The sequence below is a fragment of the Larimichthys crocea genome, chromosome II (genome assembly GCF_000972845.2).
Source record: "Larimichthys crocea isolate SSNF chromosome II, L_crocea_2.0, whole genome shotgun sequence".
In the NCBI taxonomy this organism is placed as follows: domain Eukaryota; kingdom Metazoa; phylum Chordata; class Actinopteri; family Sciaenidae; genus Larimichthys; species Larimichthys crocea.
This window is the reverse complement of record NC_040012.1, coordinates 2,473,100-2,491,889: the sequence shown is the minus strand read 5'-3', so window position 1 is coordinate 2,491,889 and position 18,790 is coordinate 2,473,100. Positions and strand designations below refer to the sequence as shown.

The window sequence follows — 18,790 nt, the reverse complement described above, 5'->3', positions numbered from 1 at the left end:
CAGAATGCAAATCAGAGCAAAGATCTTCAAGAATTCATCCACAATCATCAAGGAATGTAAAAGTGAACTGATTTACTGTTTTAAAAAGTGGAAACATTAACTTCAGCTTGACACGAGCACCCAAAGAAGACCATGAAGCTCAGTGGATGCTACAACTAAAAGTCTCTACAGGAGAAAGAGTTGACTTCTCTTCCTAGTTGTTTAAGTGAATAGGCTTGTAACCAAGTAGAAGTAGTTACTTTATTCATCTATTATTCAACTCGTTAGCCCAAAGTGTGTCTCGCCAGATTTGCTCAGAAACAAAAAAAACAGACACCAAAAGAAGATTGTGAGCCGGCCGCAGAGCTCCATACATTTGTGCGCTTTGTCTACACCCCAACTGGCTGACTTGGGTGCTTTTTTATCAAACAATATTTTATTTTCTAGATATTAAATATATGATATTTCACCCTTCTAGCCTGTGATTAAACCGAGTTTCATTCTCATCCAAGCCTTAAAACTGCCACCTAACATCGTCTTTGCAGAAACTAAAGGAACTTACCTACCTACAGAACCTTTGACAACTGAACAAAGTTGTAGCAATGACAGAGGAAACCTTTAGCATGAAGAAAGATTAACTTGTAAGTATGTGTGAAAGTTCCAACAGGGACCAAAGACAGATCCCTGAGGACCTCCCTCTCTGATCAATGCAACAAAACAGAGGCAGAAAAAGGTTTTAGAAAACAAACCTTCCTAACAGTGGTAAAGGTTTCAAACACATGTCCTGCTGTTCTTGAGCTCCAACATGGATCACACTGTCTTCACATCAAATGCTGATGCTGCTTACAGGAAACATTCAAAAGAGCATAATGAGGGATTCGTGACGCTGAGATCAAAGAAAACATCAAAGAACTCAAACGTAGATAAACTCCAACCTCCGACCAAAGAAGCAGAGCGATCAGTGGGACCTTCACGAGAACTGCATCTGCAGTGTGTACGAAAACACACGGGAACGCATGAGGGTGGAAAACAATTAGCGAAATTGAGATCAAAGTAATCATCAAAGGTAAATGCAGCCGAGCCTCAACATCGAGCTTAGAGAGCAAAAAGTAGAAGGAAGGAATTTAAAACTCAGGAGCTTTGTGAGATACGACCTCATCGTATCTGATGAGACATGAATTGAAATCTCAACATGACATCAGTCTGATAGTTCCGATAAAACAGTGGCAGATAATGAGAGAGGCAGAGTTTAAAGACAGTATGGTTTGCTGAGCTGCACACAGGGAAAGAACATATCAATAATATGACAGCTCCCGTTTACATGTGACATCTATAGAGGTTTATACGAAGGATTTGTGAAGCTGAAGATACCTCGAAGTAAGGCTGCAGACATTTTCAACCTTTTTTGCACCACGTTACCGCTCTTAAATCGACAATGTTGTTGTGAATCAGTGGTAATTACCGAGCATGATTGTTCACCGCATCCCGATCAGTACGCACGCTGACAGAGAGTTAGACAAGGGCACTTCCAATCTGTTTTGCAGGGTTGCATCGATATTCACAAGTCTTACAACTTCTGGTTTAGTCACGATGTTGTTCTTTCTATCCTCGCAACATACAGATAAGCTTGACACAAATTGGATGCAACAAGAATAATATATTATAGCATATAAAGTAAGAAGTTTTAATTATTATTCAGCTTTTCTTGCTAAAACATATCCTCATGGCCTGGAAGCAAATGTTCTGACTGTTGCCCCAGTACATGGGCTAAGGGCTGTGGATAGCACAGTGACTATTTTGTTGTTATATGAAGGATTTGTGATGTGAAATCAACAGATACCTGAACACAGCAGGTTTTGAAATAGACTACACAACTAAACTGTCTATTGTAACAGCATAGATTACCACCTAACTTCGACTTCTCAGGACACCGCTTACATTACACGTTACCGGTTGATCTAACTTGCATGCTGCGGCATTTCGAGGGATACGTGAAGCAATGATCAAAGGATTCCTTAAAATCCTCGTACTGTACAGGAGGCCGCTTTGTCTGCACGCAGCGGCATAAATAAAGTGGTGCATGTGTTGGTCGAGAGCGATGCAGCACAAATGTAAATGCAAAGGCTTAACTATCCAAACAGTGCTAAATAATTGCTCATAAACCTTCACAAAAGAAGTGATTTCTCTTTTCATCACGAAGCTCCTTCAGAAGTGCTGTGTATGGATTTTAAGCGCCGACAATACAAACAGCAATAAAGGAATTGGAAAGTGAACAATGCTGTAGATTATAAATCCATGCAAGGCAATAACACAGCTTATTAATCAAAACAATGGACTTCACTGCCTTATAAGGCAAAGCTGGATTATGGCTCGTAAATACAGTGTACATTGAAATATGACTCATGAATTCATACATACCAACACAGCAGCCTATAATTCAAACAATGGAAACAGTTTGCTTTGCAAATCAAGACTCATATAAACAATGCATGCGGTCGGATGGTTTATGAATTTAAACAAGCCAATGCAGAGGCTTGTGAATCCAAATAACTCAATACTTTGTGTTGCAAACTGTTTGTCTATGGAGAGGGATTGTGTACTCATGAATAAACTGTACACAGTTTATATGTGCATAGTAATCCTGCAGAGCCAACAGCTACACAACAAGCCCCAAACACAGAAATGAAAACATTTGCCTAAGCACATCAAGAGTTTTTATAGCCATGGAGACACTAGTTGGACTGCGAAAACAGTTAAACAATCCACTCTAGACACAACGCAGTTCAGTTCCACCCACACCGGAGGTGGAAAACAATTCATCGCTCTCCATTTGTATTGCCTGCAAGTGTCTCCTTGTCGCGTCTGTCTGCCAGCAAATAACAGAAACAAAGTTGCAGTGTGGTGGGCTGAACCACCACCAGGATAAAGGACCCAAAACTAAGTTTTTATAGGCTGCCGAATTGAAAAACTGAACCTTTAGGAGGACAAAAGTGGAGACAGACAATAAGGCATGAGGCAGCAAGTAGAATGAGGAGACTGTGGGAAGCTGACACACAGTATGCCTACGTTTTACAGACAAACTGAGGTGATTAAAGCTAATTAAGCTCTGCAAGGTTTGGTTTGATCATTCAGTTGGATTTTTTCTTCAATAAAAGCAAGTTGAGGATTAGGAACAAGTTTATCAATAAACATTGTCCTTTCTAGTTGACATAAGGTTGCAATTAGTACATATCACATTCACCCCTTCATACCCTGACTTGGTATGAAAGCCGTAGTCGGAAGACCGTTCACAGTTTTGGCATTGGTTACCATGCAAGGTGCTCATCACCAGTATCTTGAAGGACGCCTCAACATGCAGACTGGGAATCGAATCTGCTGATTAGTGGATAACCTGCTCTACCTCCTGAGTCACAGCTGCCCCAATGATGGGAAGGTATTTGATCAGAAATAAAAATGTTGGACAAATTCTAATTTCAACACATGAAGGTCGGAACAAAATTTCATGGCAAACCATCCAACAGCTGCCCAAAAAATGTCAATTTTATGGAGGAAAGAGAATCACCAAAGTCATCCACATTGAGCGTCTGAAACCAAATTTAGTGGCCACCCAATAAACCAACATTGCTATTTGCTAGAGATGATGCTGGTATGGCCAATAAGAAGAAGTTGACACATAGTACGGACAAGAAGTGAAGATATCTCAACTTCCCTCAACTCATTTCCAATGTTGTCGTCCTCTAAATGCTAATCCTACAAGTCTGCACTTGTATTGTATCTAAGCATCTTTGAGTATCTGGAAAAATACTCGATAAATTATAGTTAACTATGGAAGTTTAATACTTTTACAACATAACTTTTGTTTTCTCCAGCTAGACCTCGTCTAGTCACTTCTCCTCTCAGAACTAATCAAGTCAGAACTTTGTCCTGCAAACAATCTACCACCAGTTTGTGAATAGACATGATCATATTTTCATTCCAACACATAAATCCATTAGACTTATTCCAGTGATCTGTACCGATAACTCAGAGGTAAACATACATACAGGTTCAGACTGACGACCTCGGAGAGGATTATCAGCTAATCACATTCAGCCGGTCAATATTCACCTCGATTTCCCCACTGCTGCCGCTGCCTTCATCCAATCTCATGACTGTTTGTTGGTTTGTTTTCCCTCCGCAGTGTGTGTTTGCTGATATGAAGTGACATACATAATATTTGCAGGATGATAAAACCTGATAATGAATGGATTATTTGGTCCTGCCGGTCCACAGATGGAGAGTGAGTAGGTCGAACAGATGAAGTTTGCATTAGAGATGCTTAATGACATGACATCGCTCACAGGTTCAGCTTCATTTACAGATTATTTAAAGACCCTCGCTCACTCACGCACTACTTTATATATATTACTGCTCCCTGATGCATGCTTTATTCATCAAGTCTGATTATTGCTCAGTGGGAAGAAACCATTGACTCATCGCTTTCATATTCAATAGTGCTGAATTGGCCAACAGCAGTTTAGCAGCTTTGAAACAGAATAATTATTTTCCTTTTAGAGTATGTAGGACTCTGTAGGAGGACAGATCTTGTGAGTGTACCGTCTATCCTGAGTTTATACTGAAGGACTGTGCATGAAGGAGCGGTGCATGTGCAGACTCAGCACCTTTTTCATCCAATACAGCTGATATCGTACAACAAGTTTTCTGCAGATACAGATACACATCTTAAAGATCACATCCTGTACTATGTTTTTCTACTTCCCTGGTAGGTTCAGCTGTGGAGGGAGAGTTTCAGAACCCCTGTTGATAAATGATAAATGAGTCTTTTTTGTAACAACTACAACTACAGGAGTTGGAAAATAGCTGTTAACACACAACATCTGTGAAAAGTTGCAACTTTTTATATATTTTTTGTATAAAATCAGCAGGATGTAATCACTTTGTTGCCGATATACAGTACAGTCATTTGACCACTTGTCTGATGAACACTCTGTAGGATCATAATGTGTGAGAATTCTGTCTTTTATCTGTTATCCTGAACGTGGATGCAAAAATAGGACCAGACGTGCATGCAACTATCTTCCTGTGCAGTGACAGTCAGAGCTGGCCCATACTGCTAATTGGTATTTAACTTAACATGACTTAATTGTTATGCATAAAGCTTGCATAACAGCAATGCTGCTGCCTGAATTGCTTGTGCATCAATCACAAATACATGCCATATGCCAAACAATAGCAAACTACTGTGATGAACATCTGTCACATGTGGACACGTAATAACACAGACAGAAAATCACTTAATAAAGTGGAGATAAAGGAGGATATTGTATAAGATGTACTGTATAAGAAGTGCCTGTGTGTCAAATAAATTAAACACACCGTGCAGCTACTAATGAGGGAACTGTTCCCTGTCCACACGTATCTCCTCCTCACCTATGAATAGCTGGCTGTTGAGCTGCAGGTGGAAGTGTCCGTCAGCGGGAGCTTCCTGCGTGGCGGCCGGAAGCTCATCCAATCGAAGCGTCGCCTCCTTGATGTTCCGCTCGGCTTGGACTCGGTGCCACCGGTTGTCGTTCAGCGGGGCGCTCGATTCCACGCGGACCTCCAGCGGCCCGTTACCCACATCGAAGGAGAAAACCACCTGAGTGGAAGCTGACAGGAGGGAGGGGGAGAGGAGACAGATGAGACGGGGAGGTGGAGAGGTAAAGGTATGATTTATGGAGAGGATGGCAACAATGAGGAAGGAAATAGAAAGAGATGAATCGACAGAACAGGAGGTGTGAGTCAGGATCCAATGAGTAAAGCCTCGCTCTGCCTTAGCAATACTGAGACAGTGACCACGAAAAATCTACAACTGTATTAAAGTGACTCAGATATTATGCCACCATCTCTCTGGAAATATAGTTCATATTTTAGACATCATGGTCGTAATAACTCGCACTCTCCACTAATTGTGGCCTTTGCATGTAAATTAATAAATTCCAATCTGAAATCTATGTTTTGTTAACAGCTGTCATCTTTGTTCGTCCATCCACAGCTCCACCTGAACTCTTTGCCCAAATTTACTGTATTTTGACTGAGCAGAGGACATTTATTTTTATTTTTCTTTACTTGATCGGGTGTTACCAGCCTAATCTCTATAAATCTGACATCTGCATATGAATGCAGAGTCTGTCTGAGTAGTACTGACCAATCACACTGGAGCAGGCTTTGGTTGCATGCATAAATCTGCGTGGAGACCAAACGAGATCCAAGATCTCAATGGCTGGCTGTCAGCTGACAACAATTTAGCTTTTTAAAAATGATCTAGTGAAACAATCCATTCATAGACGTCGTCTCTGAACTCAAACTCCATTCTTGGAAAGTTTCTTATCGGACAGTAAACAATGATCAGTGTGTGAAAGAGGAAGTCTTGGCCCGGATATCTGCTGGCTGACTTCTGTCCTTCGGTCCTCTGTGCTGCTGCTGCAGACATATTTTAGATAAACTCATCCTCTCGACTCGTCCATGGATTCGCCTCGATATTTAGTCTGTGAACGTCTGGGCCTTATGGGAAATGATGTTCAAGGGCAGCTGAAAAACTTAAATATTAACTGGAGACAGCACCAGTCCTTATCTGGACACGGACATGACATACTGTGGAAAAAGGATTGGTTTGGTTGGATTTTCAGTAATAAGCGACGTTAAGATGTTGAATGAGGTTTTCTTACTTCTGTAGCAGATTCCAGAAGTTGCCCCTTTCGAGTGGTCACAAAATTCCTATCGTGTTCATTCCGATTTTGGAGAGCATGTGTCTCATCCCTCATCCTTTATGTTTTGGAAGGAGAAGATGTATTACTCTGCGAGCTGAGGAACACGATGAAACAATATCCCAGCACTGTGCTGTAACTTCATTTAGAAATTGTTGTCAGGCCCATCCTCAGCGTTACAGAGTGATCCGAGGAAGCCGGCTACAGAGCAGCGGTATTCAGAACTGAAACAACCACACTAGACAATGATTTCCCCCGAGGAGAGAGAGGGGCTGTTGGTGCAGCAGCAGTGTCTGTATTAGGTTGTGGGTTTGTGTCTCTTCAAATCCCATTTCCACCAAAATGCAAAATGCACAAAACAAAAACTGCAAACTGAAACAGCAAAACTAGTCAGCGGACTGATCGTGCTTCAAAAGGCAACCACGCAGGACTGATGACTGCTTCAAAAATGATGCAAGACGTCCAAAAGCATAAAGAACACGCTCTATCTCTGCCATATTCTAAATGACAACACACCAATGAGGCCCGTAAAGGTGGAAAAGCACAAAGCTGTCGTACACATAAAGTAAAAAAACACCTTCTTGGTCACTGCTGTCATCCTCTAAATGATGGACACTGTGGGCTATGGCTAAAAAGTTGAGCAGAAAATATAGTTCAAGCTATAAAAACAGAAACTTAAAGCGAAGTAAAGAATAATTTATCTTTGTGTTTTCATTCTCTACAGCATCCTTGAAGCAAAGCAAAATAAACTTCTGCTGTCAGTGCAGCCGTTTCAGACCGGCGTCCTTTCTCTGTTCAGGTTAAAGATACGACTTGTTTATTAATGTGTTTCTACTTTTTAAGTACAGGTCCAGTTGTTTTCCCTACCGATCCGTCTTCATGCTAATCTAGTGTAGCCAGCAGTGAAAATGTTCCCCCTGGGCCTCCGTATGTCCCTCATGAGCAGGAGGGACATACATTATCATTAATTAGGAGTCCTGTTTCTGTCCACCTGACAAATCAATGAGTCCAATATTAACCCCCGATTAAATCCGTTTTTGGTCTCTACCAACTCCTGAGGGAAATATCTGTCTTTAGCTGCTAAGTGCTTCCCTGTGTTCACCAGTTAATCTCTATCTGTGTGCTGCTGGTAGTGCACAGCGAAAAAGAAAACCCTTTTATATTATCACACTGAAGTTAAGGTAGGATTAAAGATTGAATGACATTAAACACACTATATGAATGTTTTACACAGACTGTGCCAATCTCAAAGGAAATACATACAACATATTTATCAATCAGGAATGTAATGAGTCAGAAAGTTGTTTGCTTGTGTTGCCATCCTTGTTAAATCTGATCATACCACACCATTTAAGTCCTGATGAAGCAGATACGTTGAGTTTTCGAGTGTTAACTCTTCTTAAATGAGATCTGAGGGTGTTAAACGAAATCATTCAATCAAATTATTACTCATTCAATCTGTAAAAACAAGTTTCCAGGTGCTTTAGTGCTAGATATCAGTGTGTTTCCAACTCGGTGGCAACAATTCGGGGAAGATCCTCTTCTGTTTCAACATGACAGTGCCCCCATTCACAAATCCAGCTCCATGAAAAGTGTCTATACCAGTTTTATGTTGAAGATCTCGACCTCAACCCCGTCCGACACCATAACACCCAACATAAGCAGCCAACCTCACTTCTTAGAGGAGTGGAAGCTGTCACAGCAGCAGATTAGTGCTCATGGTTTTTTGGGTGTAATGTTCAAGTGCTGGCTGATTCATGCCGAAAACTGGAGAGACTAAGCTCTTAAACTTTGTATTAAAGTCACGACAGGAAGGTCAAGACAGCTGAGTTCAACCTAAAATAATATTTTCCCTCCAGAGGAGTTTTTATACAGATTACGTCTGTAACCTCTGGGTTTTACACAGATCCAGATTAAGACTTTGACTTCCAGGTTTCACTCGCACATCACTCTAATCCGGATTAAATCTTCACCCTTCAGCCTCCTACTCACAGCTCAGCTCGATCCGGATGAAGTCTTTGATGCCCAGGTTTTCCAGGAACACGCCGGACGAGGCCGTGGTTTTAAACAGGAAGGAGATGTCCGCGCTCAGCTCTCCGTGGAAGGTGGGAAAGTGGAGGTACGACGTCTCCTTGTCGAAAAACGCAGCGTTCCAGAAGTTCTCTGAGAAAACACAAAGAAAACTCACTGTGGAGATCTTTAAATGGAAATCACGTAGCAAACAAACGAGGCAACGCGTTTGGCTAATGAGCTTTCACGAGGGCATGAGTTCTGTTACACGGTCTGTTTGATTAATCATGCCTAACATTTATTTATCTATCTGCATGGGTCGATACAGAACGGCTGTAATTACAAATAATTGAAGGATGAAAATGCTACTTTGATTTACCTTGTAATGCGTTTAATGAGAGGCAAATATGAGAGTGTGAAAACTTAAAAGGAAATATGTTCTGCTAATGATAATTAGCTTCTAGATGTTGAGGTAGCGTACTCACTAGAATGGATCTATCACATAATTAGGAGGTGGAATAAAAATGTTAAAGCCCTAATCTTGGATATCCATACCAACAAGAGTTTCTGGTTTCACTTTGCTGCTTCAATAAACACAACAACATCAGAACAGGAAAGAGGTGACAGTATTTTTTTGTCGTCTCTCCATCACGTGTAACCAGGCAACCAGTGTTGGACTTACTGTCTCCATGACAACTGAGGGGTCCCACCCTGTAGGCGGCCTCTGACCCCGGCCTCTGGATGTCTCCCAGTACCAGAGACTTGACAGGGAGGCTCTCTTTGTGGGTGAGCATGCCCGAGTCTTCGGTCCTGAGGAGGAGGAAGAGAAGAAGATTCAGTGGAGGAAGTTAGAGATGATGGAAAAAGGAAGAATGGGAGGTGATGGAAATGAGGAAGAGTAAAGAGTAAAGAGAGACAGAGAAATAATTAAAAGAAGAATTAGAGATGAAGAAAGAATGGGAAAGACGAGAGAAGAAGGGTGACACGGGAAGAGATGCGGAAGAAGGAACGGAAAAGCAGAGGTGAAAAAAGAAGGTGAGGAAACAGATCAAGATGCAATGTCAAGGCAGAGAGATGAAAAGAGGAGGAAGAGGAAAAAGATGGGGAGGAGGTTAGAGATGATGAAAAAAAGGAGGAATAGGAGGTGATGGAGAGGAGGAGGAGTAAAAAGTAACAGAAACAAGTAAAAAGAAGATTTAAAAGAAGAAGATGAAGAAGGAGGAGAAAAGATGAAACAAGAAGGGGATAAATAATGAGGAGGAGGACGACGACATGAACAGATGAAGGCACAAAGGAAAGAGGAGCACAGCTCCAGATGAAGAGATGGAAAGGGAAAGAGTAAGAGAGAAATGGAAAGAGATGAAAACACAGACCAGACAGTGGAGAAGGAGGAGGAGGAGAAGGAATAGAAAGATGAGAGAGAATGATTGCAGAAGAAGAAAACATGGAAAAAGAACAAATGACAGGAAGAGAAGGAATAAAAACAGAAGCAGTAGAAGAAGAGGGATTAGAAGATAAATTATTATAAATAATCTAAGAACAAAAAGATAAAGAAGCTTCAGTTGGATTACCACCTTTGACATTAATACTGATTTTTTTGGATCATGTTACAACAGTGCTGTCTTTGAAGAATTTTTAAGGAAGACACTTTAATGCAGAGCCAGATCGTATCGCAGCCGTCCTGACACTCAACACTCCATCTACGCCAATTCCAGTGACAGCTATTTTCCAAAAGAGGCACTGAGTCCAGACAGCTGAGTGAGCAGCTCTGTCCATTTACACCCATGTTCGGCTTTATGCACTTCTTGTAATCTACATGTCAATCTCGCTGTCAGGCGGGAATTTTTCCAGGACTGGAAATGAGTGGCGTATTCTCACAGCACGCTGAGGGTCTGATGAATGGTCTGTAAAAAACAGCGTCAGCATGGAACAGTCTGACAGTTTTGGACGGCAGAACGAAGGAAATTAAGCGTATTTTTCGCATGCGTCAGTTGTTGACATTCACTGAAGTGTGAAGAGGACGATACAATAAAAAGCATTCATCAAGTTAATGTGCAATCTAAACATTAAAAGCTATTTTCAAAGGTGTGTTTTTTGTTTGAAGGTGGGTAGGTCAGTGCGTGGATGTGTTTGTGGAGAGGGGGGCAGCAACCGAGTAGGCGCTGTCACCCCAGGTCCTGGGTGCTGAGGTCAAGAGGTTTGCATCAGAGGAGATGGAGTGTGGCGGTGGTCTGCGAGGTAGGAGGTTCTGAAGGGCTTTGGGTGCAGGTGTGGGTGAGCTTGTGAGCAGCAGAGGTTTTGGATGGTGTGCCTTAGTGGATGCTGTTGCACTAGTCTATTCTGAAGGTGATGAAAGAGGTGGATGAGGGTTTCTCAGGCTATGTTTTTAAGGTGGAGGAAGGCAGCTCTGGTGATTTAATGTGTTGTTCAAAGGAAAGGTTATCGTCAAAGATGACTCTCTGAGGTTGCGGCCGAGTGAAGAAGGGAGCCTGGTTGGAGGTGGAAACTGTGCGTGGCTTTGGTTTCCTCTGATCTCATCTGGCCACTCATGCTGCCAAATGAACAGCTATCCTGCTGCTTCATCTCTAATCAGCGCTTGAGCAAAGATCAGAGTTTGGTTTATTTATGTCTTTATTTTTGTGTTGACAGGTAGGCTCAGACCGTTCAAGTGTGGCTGATTAATGGAATTTATCTTTGTGAAATTGTTGTAGATAACTTTGCCATAAAGGTGATGACATAGTGCACTTTTAATTAAGTTGCAGTCCATTAGGTGTTAATAAATTAAACTCTAATGCTGATAATTATGCACACATGGGGGCTGGAAATCAGCTCACAGTCGTGTGTCAGGTTAATCAGGTAGCAGCACACACAGGGAAATGGAAATTTGCCTAAATAAAGGTTCATTAGGACTAATCTTTGTTTGAACAGTCATAATAATCTTGTTTATATATTTCTAAAGTTCAGTACCACTCCATGCGGTCGGCGTCACAGTTGCAGTAGTGTTGTGGGTCCACACAGTCGCCCTGCAGGCCGCAGGCACACTGCTGGCTGCCAGGCTGAGATCCACCCCAGTAAGTCTGGACGCGACCGGCACCAGGACCACCGAGCCACCAGCTGAACGGAGAGCCCTCTGAAACGCAAACACACATTCAGTACATTCAGACAGAATCCAGCGGTGGAGAAGTTGAGCAGGATCCAACTTTCGAAAAAACGCAGCCCAACATCACGCTGTGGCCATTCAGACCAGTCAAACCCTCCACAGTCAGCCTGAGATGTCTCTGAAACTGAGACTATCCAGGTGGATTCATGGACTAAACTCTGAAACTTAATTTGGTTTGGTTAATTTGGTTTGTGTAAGATGATCTGAGAGAGCGAGCAGTGGCCGAGTGACATAGACAGTGAATGAGAGTGAGCGAGTGCCAGCATCGTTAAAGTCGGTTAATCAGTGAAATAAAAAGTTATCTCCTCTGAACACGTCCAGCAATGTTCTATTGTTTCTTCTCATTCAGTCTACTTTAACAACAACACTAACCATCTCACATATCCTGTCACAACACGTCCAGTTCTTTCCTACAAACCTGGAAGCTACGGTAAACCTCGGCTAAATTATTTATGGATAATCAAATTTCAGCGTTTCCTGCCTGATGTGATTTTGTTTCAGCGGCAGATTTTCGTCTCAGGAAAATGGAAGAAAAGTTGATTATAGACAGAGAAAGCTTCACAAACTTTTTTTTTCTCAGAGATTGTAAGCCAGAAAAACAAAGCTTATTGAATGGCTCCATCAATTGTTCGTGTTACCGACCCCCTTTCAAGTCATTTTATTGAGTGTTTCTGGTAACTTTTATGAGTTTACAAAAAGTAACTGGTCGAAACTTTAAAAGACCACTGCACTCACAAAACTGCACAGAAGTGCAGCCTCTTGGCCCCGCTCACAATCAACCAAAAGATGCTTGCAGGATACAAAAATTGCACTCTCCTTGGATATACTGTAAGAAACTGCCTTATTGTGTCCTAAAATGAATTGGACTGTGAGAAAATAGTGGAGTGCTGAATGGACCTACCAGCGTCCCAAGATGAATCCACTGTTTGAAGCGGAGGGATGTTTGCCAGCTCCATACCCCTAAAACTGAATATATTGTTTTTGGATGGAGGGCGATGATAGTATACAGTGAAAAATGTATTTCACACTCTAAGAGTGTGTAGGTGGAGAGGAGTGAGAGAGGATGATTGGAAAGGTCTCTGTTGAGTCAGCACTTCTTTATTTTCCCGGAGAGCAGCAGGGAGTTTATAATGGAACTTCTATTTATCTTCCCTTTCTTCCACTTTCAGTATTTTCATTCATCATTTTATTACTCGCCCGCCCCAAAAAAGTTCCTTCACCTCTCAGATTTCTCTCTTATATAGTCTTTGTAGTTCCAGGGGAGAGAAAAACTTTGAAGATGTGTCCTTGCAATCGATAGTTGTGTGGATGTCCGCAGGAAAACTGGCATCCTTTATAAATGACTTGTTAAAGGGTATTTTTAGGGGTATTTTTCAACTTGGACCATATTTTTGATGACCACAATTCTTGAACTGGTCCAGTAGTGAGCAAGAGGGCTGCATCTGATCGCAATTAGCACAGCACACTGGCATTGACTGTCATTGACTGGCTCAGATTGTTATTATGGAGATGTTTCCTACATAAACTTTTTGGAAAAGTAGGATCCTTTTTGTTGAACTAGAAACAGCTGTTATATTGCCGAGTTGAAAGCCATCAGACTTCACTGACAGTAACACCAGTAGATGGCGCAAAAACTCTTAACTCATCGAGTTAGACGTGAAGATTTTTCACTCAATTAGTCTCTGCATATTGTTTCTCTGCTGCCTGACTTCCCTCTCGCTCCTCTCCCGATATTTTCACGTCTAACTTGGCAAATTAAGGATTTATTTCCACCAAAGTAGAATTGGTAAATGTTGGAACAGTGAACGTTGACTTTGAACGCAGTGATTTAACTGCTGCTTACTCTTTCACAAAAGGTCGATCTGTGCAGGGATCCTTTCCATGATGTTGTCATTTATAATATCAGCACTCTTAGTGGACGTACATTGATTGTGCAGGCACAAAACATGAGAAAGTAGAGACCAGGTTAAAAATTCCCTCAGTTACTTAACAAGTCATTTATCAAGTATGCTACTGATTGTGAGTTATCAAGAGTTATCAATCAACTATTGACGGACACATCTTCAGAGTTTCTCTCTCACATAGAACTACAAAGACCATGTAGTGAGCTGTACAGTGAAAATGGTAGAAAAGCAACAACTGTAGTTGTACATGGCAATCCATCCAATCCACTCCAACCACAAATGTCAACCACATGATGGCACAAAAAAGAAAAAGTCAAACTAAAGTTAGTAAGATTCATCCTCTGGGCACCATGAAATACAAAATCTGATTGCAATCCATCAAATAGTTGTTGGCATCAGCCTGGACAAAGTGACCGGTATTAGTGTGTATTAGTGTCTCTTTAGACTCAATGATGCTTGATGTTTTTCTTGTATATGGACTTGTATGAACATGTAAGCTGTTCTATTAACTGCTACGAGACAAATTCAATGAAGTTTCTCCACTTCGGAGTCAATACAGGCAGAAGAAGACACGCCTGAACAAAGAAAACACTGATCTAACTCAATACTCATTCCGGGAGGAGCTATCAAACTAATCCTGAACAATCAATTTGTCTGAATCATTTGTGAAAAAGAAAAAACCTCAATATGTTTGCAGAGAGCGTAATGATTTTTCTTCTGTCTGGTCTGGAAAACGTGTCCACAGATAAAGAAAGTCCGCCTGAGCACACTCTCATTAACTTTTATTTAACTCAACAAGTCCATTAAGAACTGAAGGGTTCTTGTTTACAGTCTTTCCTTATTTAAACGTGCACTCGAGGGGTGTTGAGCGAAAAGAGAGGAAATGAAGTACAAGAGCGCTCTCCACGAGATGAGATTAAAAGATTAAAAGCATTAAGATTAGATCGGATTTTTAAAAAGTGAGATCTACTTTTTAATTATTAAAGCATAATAACAAACATACAGCTCAACAGAGCACATGATTCAAGTTACTGATACAGTTGAGTCCTATTCTGTATTTTGTCATAGAGTCAGTGACCAAATTAAGAATCATTAACAGCCAATAACCAACAGGCTTCAGGAAGAGAGCTTAAGAAATATTCTTATTTGCTTTTTTGGCACATGGTTAAATAGAAAGATTGATCCCACTCACATTTCCGTCCATTCGATATAAAGTGACAGTGAGCAGCACACTAGCCTGGCTCTGTCCAACAGTAAAATCACCTGTCAGCACCTCTAAAACTCACTAATTAACATGATATATTGACACTACTGATTATTTATTGACTGTATCTTGGCTCTGGGCGGTTGTCATGCAAACAGCAGACACTTCAGGAAGTTACGAGTCCCAGCCAAGAAATAATCTGGCACATAAAGCGTATAATGTACAGGAAAGTTTCTGAGACACGATGTGCTGGTGACCAGCCAGTGTAGCTGTTTATCTGTTTCCAGTCTTCATGCTAAGCTCTGAACAGCCTTTACCTGGAGTGTTGAGGAGGCGGGACTTCCTGCACTGGTAGGACAGCTCCTGTTCGCAGTGCTCCGATTGGCTGATGGCGGCCAACAGCTGCTCCTCTTCGGTCGAGTAATCGAAGTGGACCGAATGTTGGTTTCCACCCGGAGACGGTCGCAGTCTTGTGAGCTCTGTGTTGTTGTGCTGGATCACCATCCACGTGTTCTCCTCTGGTGGGAGACAGACAGATACTGATGATTGCATCTGTGCATCACATCTACAGACATCTTATATCTCACCTTTGCTGCTCCGGCACTCTTAGAATGATTTTGTAACCAACCAGCACACTTAATAATTAACAGATTATATTATATATATATATAAATATATACAGTATATTTGCACAAAACTGAAACACATGACCACACTCTGCCACTTTTATATTTCAGTTTTTGTGTGGATGAGATATAACTTTGGAGAGAGAGTCTTTATGATATGCTAAGCTGATTTCCTCACAGCTCGAGCTCCATATTTAGAGGACGGAGATGAAAGTGGCATCAATCTTCTCGTCTAACTCAGCGGAAAAAAAGAAAAAAAAGCTTGAACTTAAGAGACAGACACACAGTGACAGATACAGAGATACACGTGTATAATACGAAGCAGCGAGACATAAAGAGAGGAAGTGTGCCATCATTATTCATATTTAAACAAATGACATGACACAAAAGAAAAATAGAGAAAGAGGGGCGGAAGATGAAGTGCATCAGAGCGTGACGAGAGGAGCATCATCCTTCATAATTACGTGAATGTTAATCTTAAATGTTGAGTGATGATCAGAGGAAGAGAAGGAGTGAAAGTTTGTGTGTGTGTGTGTGTGTGTGTGTTTCACCTGTCATGTTGCAGTAGACCAGCTGCGGTTTGATTGGTCCGCTGCCGTCCACGTCGATATAAAAGTGTCCCGACGTGTTGCCGTTGTGTTTGTACGCCTCGCAGGACTGTTCGTACACAGCTGGGAGGAGAAATAATGAGATCAGCTCCAGCATGGATCACATCAGCATCAACATCAACACATCAGCCGAGTGTGACGGGATAAAGATCACACCCTGGGGAGGATTATGGGTACCTGCTTCATACGTATGTATCTCATGACCAGAGTGAAGACAATCATCTCGAGTTTTATTTCTGCAGCAGCGTCACATAAAGTGCAGATGAATCCAGCCGGAGAGGACGCTGATGACTGATGGGAGGACAAACTCTCAATAAATTCAACTTCTGACCTTTATCAACCTGCATCTTCTTCCTCCTCTCCCTGCCTCACACACACACACCGGTGCATCCTCTGCAGTCAAAGAATGGGGTCAAATCCATATCTAAAGGTTCCCACACTCTGCCCACCTGTTTATCTCTCCTCTTCTCTGCAGCCAACGGCCTTTTATTCATCACGTTCCCTCAGTGTGGTTAGGAAAAAGGTTTTCACAGAAACATCCAGCAATAAAAAACGAGACCAGAGGTGAAACGCGTGGAAGACTCTCCTCTTTCAGTCTCGAGGATTTGCCTCGAGGGAATCGGTGAAGAAAGCCAGAAATCGGCAAAGGCTCACCTCTCTGCTGCAGTCTCATTACAGCCTCACATGCAAACAGGATTTATAATCTTGTAATGACGTCCATTGATCAAATGAAGCTCACAGACGCGGCTGATTACAGTTTATGAAAATATTTGTTTTATTTCCTTAGTTTTGGACATTGTTTCTAGTCGTTATGTTAATGTGGCACTAACCAAAGTGATTACTCAGATCTGGTAACAGCTTGCTAAAACTGAAATTTCCAAATGGAATAACCCCAATGGTCATAACTATAAAAACAAGATCCAGGTCGTAAAGAACTGAAATGATCCCAAACATGCAGAGGCTGCAGTGCAAACACACACTATCATACATACAGAGCATTAATAATACTTATTATACGTATATATTCTCTTCATTTAATCCAAAACATTACTACTAAACTGAACTACGATAATTCTGTTTGGTCGTAAATGTTTTCGGTTTCATTACATCAGTGAATTATGTATGAGGCTATTTCAAATGTGCAACAACACAAATGAACTGGAATTTTATTATCTTTGTTTAGTGGGAATAAAATGTTTTAATGAGTTTGTACAACAGGATCTTTCAACTCTTTTTATCTGAACTTAAATTATTGAAGAGAGGGAAAAAAAAATCATTATTCTGTCTGACACCTGTTTGAATTTCATCTGTCCGTCACACCTCTCTCCTGGTCTGTCTGTCTGTCTGTCTGTCTTTCATGTGCTGATGTTTGACTGACAGGTGACTTACAGCTGTGGCAGGTCGCTCCACTGTAGCCGCTGTCAGAGCAGTTACAGTGGAAGACGGTCCAGGATTGACTGCAGCGTCCGCCGTGTTCACAACGACTGGGAGAACACCTGAGAGAAGAGAGGCAGGAAAAGACACTTCAGTCTCATCTAAGTTAAGACTGTGGCTGATTCATCTGCTTGTATGGCAGCTTAAATTCTGCTAACAACTCAACTTTATTGTACTTCGAGTCAGAGGGTTTAGTTTGTTTAAGGCCGACACACTTTTGCATAAAGCATAAACATAAACAGTGAGCCTCCAATATATCCGTGCAATAGTTTTGTAGATGTTTTATAGAATCACTTGGATACTAGAGCTCTGAAAAAGTGAATTCATATAACGACTTTACAGAGATTTCAGTGTTTGCTCTATTCGTTGTGTTGCAAACTAAAAATCTTCTGTTGCCCCAGAGATTTCATCTTTTCCACAGCTGCTGTCTGATTAACTGCACGAGTCCAAAGTATTAAAACACTAACAGAAACCAGACTATGGCTCGCACTGTGCTCCATACTGTGCTAAAAGTCATTTAAAAGATTAATGAGTAATCTAGGCAAGTACATAAATCCGTATTTCTGACCTTATTACAACCTAAAAGGGGAACTCCAGCTATTATGAACTTTAAAGTGTGTTTACGGGTCATTGAGAGTCCAACTGCACATTTTTAAAAAGTCGTATGAAGACTTTTGCATCTCCAGAAGTCTGATAAAATGTCTCGAGTGTCAAGTGTAAACCCAACGTGTATATAATGTCTTTCATATGTAATACTGATTTCTTTGTATTTAGGTAAAGTTGTGGGGGTTTATTGGTTTGAATAATAAAACAACAGCTTCCTAAAGCGAAATGAAACGAGGCCTTCTGGAGAATATTCATCTGAAACACCTTTCACCTCCCCACGGAGAGATCAAAAGAATTATTTACTTACTTCACAGATTTTTCTCTTTCATTTCATATAAAAAGGAAAAGTTTCCTGCTGAATAGAAAACATCCTTTCACTTCGTCTCAGCGGCAGATCTTCTCTGATTGAAGTGAGCTGCTCTTCTAAAGTGCTGCCAGACTGAAGAGAAAAAAAAAGCTCTTTAAATGACTCCAGCTCCCAGGAGACTTCACCGAAGCTTTGTGTGATATTTA

The 18,790-nt window shown here is 41.3% G+C and overlaps 1 protein-coding gene across 7 annotated transcripts in view; it reads right to left on the bottom strand.

Annotated features, from left to right (window-relative positions):
- LOC104935900 (contactin-associated protein-like 4) overlaps nt 1-18,790 on the bottom strand; it is a 160,709-nt gene that overhangs the window by 18,026 nt on the left and 123,893 nt on the right. For all 7 annotated transcript variants that reach the window (XM_027291868.1, XM_027291863.1, XM_027291864.1 and 4 more), the window contains 7 exons: nt 17,627-17,733; nt 16,181-16,300; nt 15,321-15,521; nt 11,703-11,865; nt 9,418-9,545; nt 8,718-8,888; nt 5,410-5,628 (listed from right to left, as the gene is read on the bottom strand). In XM_027291868.1, coding sequence (XP_027147669.1) covers nt 5,410-5,628; nt 8,718-8,888; nt 9,418-9,545; nt 11,703-11,865; nt 15,321-15,521; nt 16,181-16,300; nt 17,627-17,733 — 1,109 coding nt within the window. The remainder of the gene's footprint in view (nt 1-5,409; nt 5,629-8,717; nt 8,889-9,417; nt 9,546-11,702; nt 11,866-15,320; nt 15,522-16,180; nt 16,301-17,626; nt 17,734-18,790) is intronic.